Genomic DNA, 13,134 nt, shown 5'->3' on the forward strand with positions numbered 1-13,134 from the left:
TCCAGCTTCAGGTCCTACAGTACATCATGTTGCCATTCAAGAGGTGTATGTTTTAAATGGGGAATTAAGGCTTGCCTGTCACCTGTTGGTGGGAGCAGTGCATCTACACCAGGATATTGATCAAATTGTATATCTTATTGACTTTAAACACCATGGCTTCTCACACAGAACACGTCAAGAAACCACTCTGTGGCACAATTCTTTTTTTATTACTGAATAAAAATCTGACAAAGACGTGCAGACTAAAAACCAGTGTAACAAATTCACAACCCTGTCTGCATCCCTGTGCTGTAAAAAAAAAAAAAACTCTAGAGACCCCTAGTTTGCTTTTTCCGCCAACTGTACATTACACTAGCCTGGTAACCAGCCCCAATGAATCCTTCATTAGGGCCTGGAACCATAATGAAGTGTGTGACAACTGTGATTCATATGGGGCTGGATACCAGACTAACAGAAGACGGCTTTAACGACATACATCTGTCCAAAAAACGAAGGAACCAAAATATAACCACTCTCCTGCCAGTGCCATAATGTGCAAAAAACATTGATCTTTCCTGAATGATCCTTTTTATTGTACATTTATTCATTCAACGCTTCCGCTGAACAGTTTGCTTTTATAAATCAAAGCATTCACAATACGTCAGCAGTTATCAATCTATCTTTACACTGTAAATATGTTGTTTCTCCAAGTCCATAACTTTACATGTTATATTAAAAATATAGGGGTAGGCGGATGATGGGAAAACGGAAAAGGAGGAGAGAGCCAAAGGGGGGAACAAATCAAATGAGATCACATGTGAAGAGACGAGGTTGACAGGTGTGGAACCGATGAGGAAACACTGCCCTTCACTCAACCTTCAATGACTGGACAGGTGAAGACAGGTTGAACACTAACAACACATTAACCAGTCTGTTTCAGATTGCTAATTACTGCCACAGGCTGGGTTCCCCAAACGCATCTCTTACATCTACAATCAAACAGCCGCCATTGCCAAATATCAGCTACAGGCAGGCTGTTGTCTAGTGGAGGGTCACAGCAAGAGCAAAGTCTGTCACCAAGTCATTTGTGCATGCAGAAGCTATATGTAGGATTCAGGCAATTTCACCACCTTTTTCCATAAATGCCTCCAATGCAAGTCAAATGAGATCTTTTGATGGGGCCAAGAGTTAAGTGTACTAAAGCTCTTGTCATTCAGCCTTGGTGCACCCTGGGTCTCCAAAACTGAAGGGGTGAAGAGAATCAACTATCGAAACCCCCCAAACAATGTTTTTCAGATGTACATAATAGAAACTACTACTGCTAATTAAATGGGAAAGATAATGTGTACTGGGATGCGTTTGGGAAACCCAGCTGTTTTGGTGTTAAAGGGACTCTACCAGACCCAGTCCATCAGTGTGTCTCAGCGGCGGTGACGGCCGTGTCCTGAGTGGCCGCTGCTGCCGTGATGTTTGCTCTTGTGGCTTCGCTCCCTCTCTCTGTCCCTCTCGTAGGAGCGAGACCTCCTGTTCCCGTGGTGATGACCTCCACGCTCGTGTTTGTGTTTCTTGGAGGAGGACATGTCCGAGGAGCTGCGGTCTCTGTCTCTCTCCCGCTCCCTGTCTCGCTCCCTCTCTCCCTTGACTGGGGAACGCGAGCGGGACCGAGAGCGTTTCCTCTTGTGGCCGGAGCTGCTGCTGCTGTGGCGACCGCTGGTCTTGGAGTCGCTGTTGCCATGGTGACCGGCCTTTTGCTTGAGGTGGGGGAGAAGGGGTGAGGGCTGGTGTCGCCGCGGCGATGGGCTGCGACTGTGAGAGCGAGAGCGTGAACGAGAGCTGTAGGTCCCCGAGCGACTGCGTCTGTTGTTGTAACTGGAGAGGGAGAAGACAACAGCCTGTAGAACTACCACCAACATTTGTATCACTTGATACTCTTGACTAATGAACTAAATATCGCTTGACATCAGTGATTTATATGTGAACTAGATGTCCCGTTATGCACAGAAAATCTTACTGTCTGCGAGGAGAGCGGGATCTGGAGCGAGAACGTGTTCTAGAACGAGATCGACTCCCGCTCCGGCTGTTCCTCCCAATCTTGGCCTCCTTCCTTAACCTGGGAGAGAGAACATTTGGTAAATTAAAAGATAGAAAACTAAATAAAGAATCCTTGGGAGAAAAATGGCTGAGTGCCAAGGCTCGCTAGATTTAGAACAGTATGTTTGTCTCTCTCACTTTGAAAGACCATTTTAGGGATAAAGAGAGAATGAGGGCATTGAGGTTTAGGAGTAAGAACATGATGTTCCATCAGTGGAACAGATTCAGGTACATAGTGTGGATGTTCCTTACCCATTGTGTGGACTCTTGGTGACCTGGGCTCTGCTGTCTGTTTCCTTCTTTACAGGTTTGAGGGTCTGGGGGTTCGGAGACTTCTCCTCCACCTTTACCACAGGGGAGCAGGGTTTGGAGGCAGGGGAGAAGCCGCCCATGGAGCAAAGGGCAGGGGTGCCATCGGGGTTCAGACCTTTAGCCTTCAGCTTAGCCTCCGCCAAGAACATCTTCCTCCGCTCCACTTCCTTATCCAGATGATCATAGTTGGGCTGAGAAAGGAATTATGCTGTCAACTTACATGTGGTCAACACTGAGGACTGGATGTCCTGGGCCTTTGTGTGGCTACTGGCTAGCTTCATTCATAAGAGAATATCACAATAGTGATTTCTCTCCACTGTAGATGAGGGTTTCTAAATCAATTTGTGTGTGAAAACTAAGTTCAGCCTGTTGTTCCTGGTGGGGTGTGAGGGTGGTGATGGAATTACCACTTACTAATGTGTATTTCTTCTTCTCTTGGGGTATGCGTGTGTGGATTGTTACCTTCTTCCTTGTGTACAGTCTGAGGGTGGTGATGCAGATCTCCTTTATCTCCTCCTCGCTGGCTCCAAACAGCAGGTACCAGTGAGGTCTGGATGGCAGGACCATCTGGAGAAAACACAAGAGAAGTCTTACAAATAATGACAAACTCTTAAGATTGTTTTGAGTGCGAGGACATGGATTGTATCAAGACCAAGAACTTTGGGCTACCACCACCTGAAAACAGGTGCAAGTATGACACTGAAACAGCATAGAAAGGAAGGAGGGCATATTAGAACACAGCAAGGCTCAACTGTTGCATCTTTGAACAAGAAATCATGTCTTCCTACCTGCAGAGCACGAGCAGCTAGGTATATGCAGGCACAGGCAATGGTCTCAGGTTGGAATCTCACAAACACATTTGTCCTCAGGCTGTCATTCATGTAGTTCCTATGGAGACAAAAACACATACAAAAAAACACATAGCATCTTCTCCACACAACCCCCTTCTCACCCAGCCCCGCCTCTTAAACATCAGAACAGTGACCACAAGCTACGTTTCAGCCAATAACCTGTAGTTTAGCAACCGTGTGACTCAAGGATGGCTTTACCGGTAATCAACCCACTTTGTATCATTAATAATCTTGGTAATATAAGCACATGCAGTGTTTACCTCACGGAGATCTCTCATTTCCATTTTCTGTGAGGTAAACAGAAAGAGAAGGCAAACACTGCCCATGTGCATATTACCAAGATTATATATGATACAAAGTGGGTTGATTACCGGTAAAGCCATCCTTTAAGACCCACTTCAGTAGGGTACAAATATCCAATTACATCCATGCTCATTTTTAACAATTGAGAATTCTGAATCTTAATTTTTTTTTATAGGGCGGTCACTAAACATGCCAGCCTGAATACTGATAAGACTGTCCACTGATTACATTTGAGAATTTGAAATTGTAGCTGGATTGGGGCAAGACAAGCACTGATGTTACATTCACTTGATCTGAATTACCTGGATATTCAGGAAATGGCCATACATTGTCACGCCACATTGTGCTCAAGCGGTCTATTCCATAAGGTTCCCAAGACACCAAATATTGACTTAATCAACATAAGCACATCGACCTGATACTAAACACGTTTAACTTTGTCCATTTCTCTCGGGGCATCCATGACAGTGGTGTATGTTTGTCACAGATAAAGCATGAACACACAGATGGGCAGTTGTCCACTGAAGACCGATCAACAACATCTTACCATACTATGACCTGAGAGTGGCTAACCCAAACCATATGATGATCCAGACAATGACATGCCTTGTATGTGGGAGCATGCAGACATAAAAGAACAAGGTTCAACTAGAATGCAGGCTATTTGTCGCTTTTCGATTGGTAGACCTGAGGGAGCAGGGAAGCATAGCACATACGGTGGCATGCACAACAGGTTGAACTGGTATTTTGGGGTTGGGTGGCACTGGTATGAATGATGACGTGAGCCAATGATGCTAACACTGGTCTAATATTCTGACAACTGAAACTTTCACATTTCAATGTATTTCAACCAGGTTCAGCTGCAGAGCAGTGACCATTTCCCCACTTAAGCCCTTTTCCCACATACGTACCGGAAAATTACCTGTAAGTCAATATCGGACATTTCCCTGAATTTCCCTTCACACCTCAGCGTTCGCAAGTGAGAATCTAGTCGCCAAATAGCCGGTATGTTGGGGGGTGGGGTGGGGTGCGGCGGAGCGGGCGGGGGGCGGAGGAGAGTGGCCTGGGGTCTGTGCTGCAGGCCACTGAGGCCAGTCAGAAAAAAACAACAAACATGGAGCCGGCGTCCACTCTTTTGATAATATTGCCGACGCGCTTTTTCCTCAAACGAACAGAAACAGATTCATGTTCGCAGTCTTCTCCGCTCAACATCGTGCAGAATATGAAGATAGACTAAACCGGGGACAGATGATGACAGTGTTATGTACCTCTGCGCTGCTGCGTGAGACTAGAACCGTCTGGAAGCGAGAGAGACCAGGAGGGAATTTATTTTGGGAAGATGCTCTGAACAATTTTGACGACGTGGAATGGAAGCGTCATTTTCGCATGTCCAGTCCCGGTGTACGTTCGACTACGTGATGAGTCTGGTCCGACCCGCACGCAAGATCACCCGGTGGCGAAAACCACTGGTTTGCGACTGGCAATAGTCCTTTGGTGGTACGCAACACCAGGGGAATATCGAACAATCAGCTGTGTATTTGGTGTTGGACTGTCTACTGTGTGCAACCTGGTCCACGAAGTCACAGCCCACTGATAGCGGAAAATGACTGGACCCCTTTCTCACCTGTCTGTCTATCGCGGCATAACGCTCTTCTGACTTGCTCAAAACTGGTGAAATGGCCACGACGACGGGGTCGCGCTTATACCGGCACGGCGCCTTTCCCACATGCAGGCATTTGACCACGTTCCGGTCATTTTGCGGTACAAAGCGCATGTGGGAAAAGGGCTTAAGTAAGTCATCAACATCAGAACATTTTCAGGCCAAACTAAATTGGCGATTGAAACATTGAAATTTTCAAGTTTTCCCCCAACCCAATTCCACTATGTGGCCGTGTGAGGCTGTCTAAATGGCATTATGAGGATTTTATCCCAGAGAACACAAGTTAAGTCAAACCTGTGTGCTACAAAAGCGACTCAGTGGGTTCTCTAGGATGAATGGATTAGCCATAGAGAAAGCATTAGTGAGACAAGAACCTGGATGTGAATCAGGTAAGTACGGGGGTAGAGTGTGAGCATCTATGTCCTTAAGAGACATAGAGGTCATACAGACAAAAAAAAAGTGTGGTAACACGAGCATGATGGTACAACCCTCTGATGCACCCCAACTCCACACTAAGCCCACCCAAACTACTGTTACAGGAAAGTACGACCAGTTAAAATTGCAAACAAGCAAATCACAAAGCAACTTCCTTTCTATGATGACAACAATTTCCCCTTTGATTACTCGTGTACCGTATATATTTAGAGCACAACACCATGTGTGTCAATGTCCCCTCTGCCATCAAATTATTTCTATCAACCCAGTGGAGGCTTTGGCGGAGATGAGGCATTGATGAAAACCTGCCACACACAAGGTATTGCTTCCAGTTTGAACTGGGCTTGGAACAAATGACCTGTGGTGAACTTTAGCGGGTCAGTGTGAAACTGCTATGTCAATGCTACTAGATAACACATGGCTACTAGATAACACATGGCCGTTGGATTCTGACAGCTGCGTGGGCGAGACAGGTCCTTGGAGGCAAAGCCTGAGAGCTGGATCAGCCTGTAAGACAGACACACGTCTGGACACCACGTCAGTTGGGGACAGGTATACTACTGTATTCAAAAAATAGGCAGGTAACTGGTCAAAAAAGTAATTCTCTTCTGGCTAATGTTTACTTCAATGCTAGATGCAAGTAAACTAGAAGGAAAAAAATCAGAATACAAATACATCTGTAACTACCTGGCAAAAAATAGCTTTAGCAGTTGAAACCTTGGTAGCAAAACCAAAAAAATACAAATCCTTTTGGACACCCAAGTGAAAACAAGACGATGTTGGCAGTTGGGAAACGCCCGCCCCCTTCAGTGAATCTCGGCACTGGATTGGCTGTCTGGAGAGGGGCAGCCAGCCAATGGGGGGAGCTTCCTGAGGTCATGTGGTTGGAGGAGGCAGAGTTCAGAGGTTCTTTATGTGACTTACCAGCATGGACTACCCTTTAATCAAAGAGTAGAGAGAAAGGACAAAGTTAAACCAAGTTCCCTGGGCACCACAAACCAAAAGACTTCAAACTAAGCCATGTAAGGACAGACAAGAGACAGAGACGCACAACAGGTTGGCAATCAAACAACTTGCGCCATCAGAGATTAAAAAAAGAAAGAGGTGAAGGGTTTACATGGAGTTGGGGATTGTCGCAGTCAGACCTGGGCAAAATGGTTGTTGAATGCCTTTCAAATGTGTGACTAAAAACATGAGGGGCCCTTGATTGTCACTTATCTGGCAGGTGATGCGTCCACATTTTGGGCTGGTCCAAGTGCCCAGCAGATAAATCAAGCGCTCCCCAAGTGACTCAACTATTTGAAACTCTTTCAACTTTATCTTTAGCCCAGGTCTGGTCGCACTTCTTGCAGACATGACACAGGTTGCTGCTGTGGTGGGGTGGTCAGTGGAAGAACAGGAAGGAACTTACCAGGCAGTCTGGACGAGCGTTTGGTTCTTCTCACATTCCAGGACTTGAAGGTACATGACGATAATCTGCAATGACAAAATGGATACTCTGTTATACAACACCACACTGTAAAACCGCCCAGGTGTGTGTAAATGTTCAACGTCTAGCCTGTTCTGAGAAACGAGTTGTGACAATGCTCTGCCACACCTGCTTCCTGTGTCTCAGTCACATGCGAGTAGAGGAACAACTGAAGGGATACAATAAGTCAACTACACTGTGCAGTGACAAGGGCTGTGCAACTGATCCAATTTTAATTCTAATTCCAAATTTGGCTTCCCACAATTATGAAAACAAGATAATCGAATTTAAAAAAAGGTATATATATTATCTTATTTATCGTCTTTTTTATTACCTTTATTGTCATTTATTTCTTTTTCAGTTCAAGTATATATTTAAAGTTAGAAGAAATCCAGTATTAAAGATACTTTTTTAAGTTCAATAAATGCATGATGCTGCTAGTCAATGAGTAATCGTGTTAAATAATCGTGATTTTAATATCAGTCAAAAGAATCGTAATAACGTATGTTTTCTGTTGTTGTTGCCATAATCGAGCAACCCTAGCAGTGACTACACCTTGACTGTCTGTTACAAACTACATGATGGTCCAACATTGAGCTAGAATGTGTGCAGTAGCAGTGTTAAGTGTATAGTGAATGTGTGCAGTAGCAGTGTATAGTGAAAAGTGTGGATAAAAAACGTACCTTGTGTGGATGCTTGACGTGTACACAGAAGCCCAGCTCCTTCAGGATCCGCCGTTCTGCTTTGATGACTTGGTTTTTGGTATTTATGTAGTTCTGATCAAGTATCAATGAACTTGAACTCCTAGTTCATGAAGGAATCAAAATAAAAGAATAAGACGTTTCCTTCCTTTCAAAATAAAGAAAATGAAAGTGCCCTTTTGCCTTCTTGCACTCCTGTTCTTTTCCCCCTTTCAACCAACTCAAAGCAACTGGTCCTACTGTTTGTATGGGACAGTGTTGGGGTTTGTGGACTCCTGTGGTTTCAGTGGAAGCTTTTGGGCTCTGCAGACTGCTCCCTGCCTCAATCACCGCATGTCACAGCTTTAACAGAAATATCAACTCGCATCACCGGCAAAACAGATACAACCACATCTCTACAGTCTTCATTCAAACTTCAACTATGCCTAAAAATGTAGAGGTACCACGGCACCATTGTTACTTATTATAATAATGATTATAATGTGTCTTTCCGATGTCTCTTCATTTTAGGGAAGATATCAAACAAGACCAAAATAAAACATGTTGACCAAATCAATCCGGTGGTCATAAACTCCAGCAACACTTGTAGTATAAAAAACAAATTTAATTAGACAAATGCGTTTGGGCATGTGACCCTGATGAAGGCCACAAGCCCAAATGACTCAGTGTGTCTAATTAAAGTTGTTCTTTATATTACCAGTGCTGCTGGAGTTTTTGACCTCCTTTCTCCATGCACCTTGAAAATATGTGAAGTGGTGACAAAAAACCCTACTCTGACAAAAACAACCATCAAATACTTGACTTCCTGCCAGGACTAAATTTCTATCGTCGCCATCAACACGTACCTCAAAAAGGGCTTTATAATGCCATGGGAAAACATAGATTCTGTAGCCGTGTTTAGACACTTAAGCAGCTCTACAACTGGTTCTAATACCAGACGAGCAAGTGTTTCTGTGCTGAAAGATTTAAGATTAAGGTTCCTTTGTCATTGTACAATTGCCATGAAATGTATCCTCTGTATTTAACCCATCCTATACACAGCACTAGGAGCAGTGGGCAGCCACAGTACTGCACCTGGGGACCAACTCCAGTTCTTTTGCCAGTGCCTTGGTCAGGGACACTGACGTGAGTATTAGCCCTAATATACATGTCTTTGATGGTGGGCGGAAACCCACACGAACACGGGGAGAACATGCAAACTCCACACAGAAAGTACCTGGGATGGACCGGGGTTCAAAACCAGGACCTTCTTGTTGTAAGGCAACAGTGCTAACCACTGAGCTGTCTGTCTAATTTGCATTAGGAAACGCAAAATAAAAAGAATCCCTTCTCCAGTAAAATTTCCAAATTCTTCTTTTACATTACTTGTGCAATCTAGATCAACCAAGATCAGATGTAACTAGAAAATGAATTTTGACATCCCTTTACATAGAAGAAACGCACCAATTATCATTTCTCACATAATGATGCTCTAAGAACTAACAAAGATCCAACAGAAGACAAACAATAAAATGGAAATCTAGTCACAAACATTTCTGAAAATCTGAATCAATGGAATTGCTATATGTGCCAAGTTACACTAATATTCCAGACTGACCTGAACTCTAATGTCCAAGTCCACGACAATAACTTTCAGTCTTAAATCAGTAGTACACTTACATTGCTGCCAACTCAAAAGATTTGCTTGCAAATCCAGCGCATCAAAGCTAAGATACATGCATTGACCGTAAACTAACAACAAATACCAGGCACAACGTACACGACGGTGCCGTCAATACACGTTCCAACAGCAACAAGCAAGTGATATTTCTATAAAAGCCATGAACATTTGGTGAATGGGATTCTGCTCTTTAAGCAAATAAATAAAATGCATGGTGTGGAGCAGTCAGATAAGAGAACTACATTACCCAATGGTCCGTAGATAGACCGACAGATACCCAAAGCTTAAGAGTGAGCCACAGGAGTCCTCAAGGCGCCCCGGGGGCCAAGGACCTTCGGCCAACCTGTCATCCCCGATCCCAGTGACCCGCGGTGACTCAGACCACGGGCGTCTCCCACGGGAAGGGGGGGGGCTGGGGGAGAAGCGAGACCCCCTCGCTCATGGTTGTCATGCCGACTGCTTCATCTTTACGTACCATTCCACATCACCCAGGCTTTGGTAAATGTAGCTGGTTGCTGTTAGTTGGTTGCAAGGGAAAAAAGAACCCAAGTTAATGCCAAGGTCTAGAATAGGGAACTGAACAGATTCCTATGAAGACAGAGGCACACAACTACTGCATGTGTGCCATGTCTTACAATATCTAAAATTACAAATACTATAATTAAAATGTTTTTGTGATGCCAAATTAACTGTTATCTCAAACTTAGGCTGTATGTCAGGATAACGATTACATTCTGAAACTACCAGTGAAGAGGAAACTGAAAAGTTTTAAAATGGTTTAGGGTACATGTAAACAGAAGAGCACTTTCACATCAAAAATCAGATCAACATTATACAACATTGAACAAAAAAGGAACCAGTGCAATGTAACATGTCAAATGTAACAAGAACAATATTTATTATTTCCAAAAAGAGATGACCATTGACTAAAGGTTGATGTGTACCTTTTGCCTCTAATCTGTCGTAGATGGTGGAAAACGTTGATGACGTCTCGTATTCGCCGTGGTGCTTCTTCAATCTTGGAGGCCAAATTGACACAAGCCATAGCGACAATCTGGAGAGAATAAAACAACACCCCGATGATAGTATGGTGTAACATTGCGTAAGCGACAATATGGCAGCCTTGAACGTAACCACAACGTATGCTATGCTAGCATTGACATGCTAAATGTTCTCGATACCAAGAGAATTGATTTACATCAACGTACCTCAAAGCTGTGCTTGACGAAAGACTTGGAGTAGAAAAAACGATGAAACAGCACCTGCCCCGTCGCCATGGCCACCTAAGGAGAAAGAAATGTGCACATGAAGTCTCTAGGCCTAACGTTACACCAATGTGTATAGGCTAACCTTACACAATAGACCGCCGCCATTTTAGATCTACCACGCTAACGTATGTGAGCTAACATTTGCTAGCTACCAGCCGCTAGGCCTCAATGTCTTATGGACAACAAAAAATGTCAACTGCGATTCGTTATATGTGAAACACAAACGTATATGTACTATTAGAGCTTTATGTGTTGTTTTACCTGGGGTAACCGAAGCAGAATGCCCGCCGACTGAATCAACTCGCATCCCAGGATACGAAGGTCGGTCTCCGTGCTCAGGTCGAGGCCGTCTACCATGGACGGTGTCGGAGAGAGCCTTTCGTCGGGTATGAGGGAGTTGTCTATCGTAAGGGATACCTCCGAGTAAACTTTGTCACCGATGAGGATGCCATCGTTGTTTGTGGATGCGTTAGAAGCGACAGACAAAGGACCTGCGGCCATTTTCACCCGAGAAACAGGAGTTGCTACGCGGCTGAAAAACGAAGCTTGGCCGGCCTCGACGAAACAACGACGACGGAACGGAGAGGGTGACAAAGTACATGACGTCACTAGATTCGAAACTCAAGAGCTTGTGCACCTCCGCCATGGTAAATAGTCCCACTCCCACTGTATTATTATAAATAAATAACAAATTCACAAGTGTTGGAATAATACGCAAACCTTTTTTATTTATTCAGACAATTAAAAACACTTTTCCACGACACAATTCTGATTAGCCTTGCCAACTCCAGTCCCATCACAATATTGGAACAGCTTGTTCCAGGCCAGGGTCCCTCTCACCTCAGCACTACACGGTAGGCCCAACTACACACACATCTGGATCACCTACCACACTGCACGAATCAGCGTGACATCACCCCATAACAATCCCCCAGAAATCACTTAACTAGTGAGTTGTGCCAAACAAACGGTAATAAAATGTAAACAACACAGCCAGGGCTAGTCGTGAGCAACTCAAGGCTGGCTCCATATAGGGTCCCACCAAAATGCTTATCGGCTGATCCCTCATATATTCACTGTTGGGGGATCTGTAAAATGCTGTGCAATTAAAAAGCGGTATAAGATAAATAATTATTTATTTATCTATTTATGTATTTTGTTTATTATCATCATCATCATCATCATTATTATTATAATATTATTATTATTATATTATTATTATTATTATTATTATTATTATTATTATTATTATTATTATTATTATTATTATATATTATTATTATATTATATTATTATCTCGGTGCTGCAATGATGACTTCCTGAACCTTGGTGATGTTAAGTCCTCGTAAACTCGAACATCCTACTACAAAGTCGTTTCCAAAGTTGAAATAATAACATAATGGGCCCTGGAACAAAGGTAGTTTTAGTTGCTGTTTGTCTTGGATATTGTCACAGAGCTACATTGCTGAATTGATGAAGAACAAAGAGCAGATAATGTTAAAACAAGACATGTTAATTAACTATAGGACTTATTTCTTGTTACGTGTAATCGTGTATACATTACTTTTTTCCGTTTACCCTCTGTTGTTCATACACTGCTTCCATGCTTTTCGATCTAAACATCACATCTTGGCTTGCAAACGATAACTATATCGATTCTCGCAAGGTAGGCCTCTAAAAATCCCACTTCATCCCACTTCCCAGCCACGTTTCCGACAGCACATGAAGGCAACATGATTCACCAACGGTTTCACCGCCACATGTGACGTAAATTACGGGAAAGTCCAGCCTTTTTACCACTGTCACTCGAACATATCCATCCGCTCGGAAAGATAATGAAGATGAAGAAGATAAGTGAATTTCTATTAAAATGTAATATAGACTGTAATCCTTGTACATGTAATACAGAAGTAGAGACAACAGATCATTTATTTTTTCACAGTATGGAAAAATATTAGCCTACGTAGGCCTAGGCTACTACAAATTTTTTGGTCTAATTTGAATTTATGGATTAAAGCATTGATGTTCTGCCACCATTTCTACTAGAAAATGTCAAATTTGGAATGTTTATAATAGAAGATAGAAATAGGCTATAACATTTGAAATTAATAATTATTTTAAAAATATTTTTGGCTAAATATTTTATACACAAATGTAAATATTGCAAAACATAGTTATTACATTAATCTAAATGAGATAACAGATCAGTCATCAGCATCATCATCATCATCATCATCAGTCTATAAAAGGGAGCTCAGGCTCTGTTTCTCTGTCCCACTGATGACATTATCAGTGATGTCATAAATTCACTCCCACACACACAAGGCTATAGTTCAGTGATGACATCACTGATGTCATCAGTGATGTCATACATAGCCATCAGTGACACACACACACACACACACA

General features: G+C 43.1%; 1 protein-coding gene across 6 annotated transcripts; it reads right to left on the minus strand.

Annotated features, from left to right (window-relative positions):
* Window positions 1-214: 214 nt before the first annotated feature.
* ccnl1a (cyclin L1a) lies at window positions 215-11,288 on the minus strand (the record flags this gene model as incomplete). 6 transcript variants are annotated; one of them, XM_083637104.1, is made up of 10 exons in its annotated part: window positions 10,990-11,288; window positions 10,669-10,743; window positions 10,405-10,514; window positions 7,783-7,903; window positions 7,043-7,107; window positions 3,171-3,270; window positions 2,845-2,949; window positions 2,323-2,573; window positions 1,991-2,089; window positions 215-1,848 (listed from the first exon to the last, which is right to left on the minus strand). In XM_083637104.1, the coding sequence occupies exons 1-10, from the start codon at window positions 11,227-11,229 to the stop codon at window positions 1,401-1,403; spliced, it is 1,614 nt and encodes a 537-aa protein (XP_083493230.1). In that variant the 5' UTR covers window positions 11,230-11,288. The 6 variants fall into 6 exon arrangements, with proteins under 6 accessions (XP_083493230.1, XP_083493235.1, XP_083493232.1 ...); XM_083637109.1 differs by lacking the exon at window positions 10,990-11,288 and adding an exon at window positions 9,936-9,975 and having other exon boundaries at window positions 10,669-10,739; XM_083637105.1 differs by lacking the exon at window positions 215-1,848 and having other exon boundaries at window positions 1,987-2,089.
* Between the last annotated feature and the right edge of the window lie 1,846 nt (window positions 11,289-13,134).

Source organism: Poromitra crassiceps (genome assembly GCF_964638095.1).
Source record: "Poromitra crassiceps genome assembly, chromosome: 5".
Taxonomy (NCBI): domain Eukaryota; kingdom Metazoa; phylum Chordata; class Actinopteri; order Beryciformes; family Melamphaidae; genus Poromitra; species Poromitra crassiceps.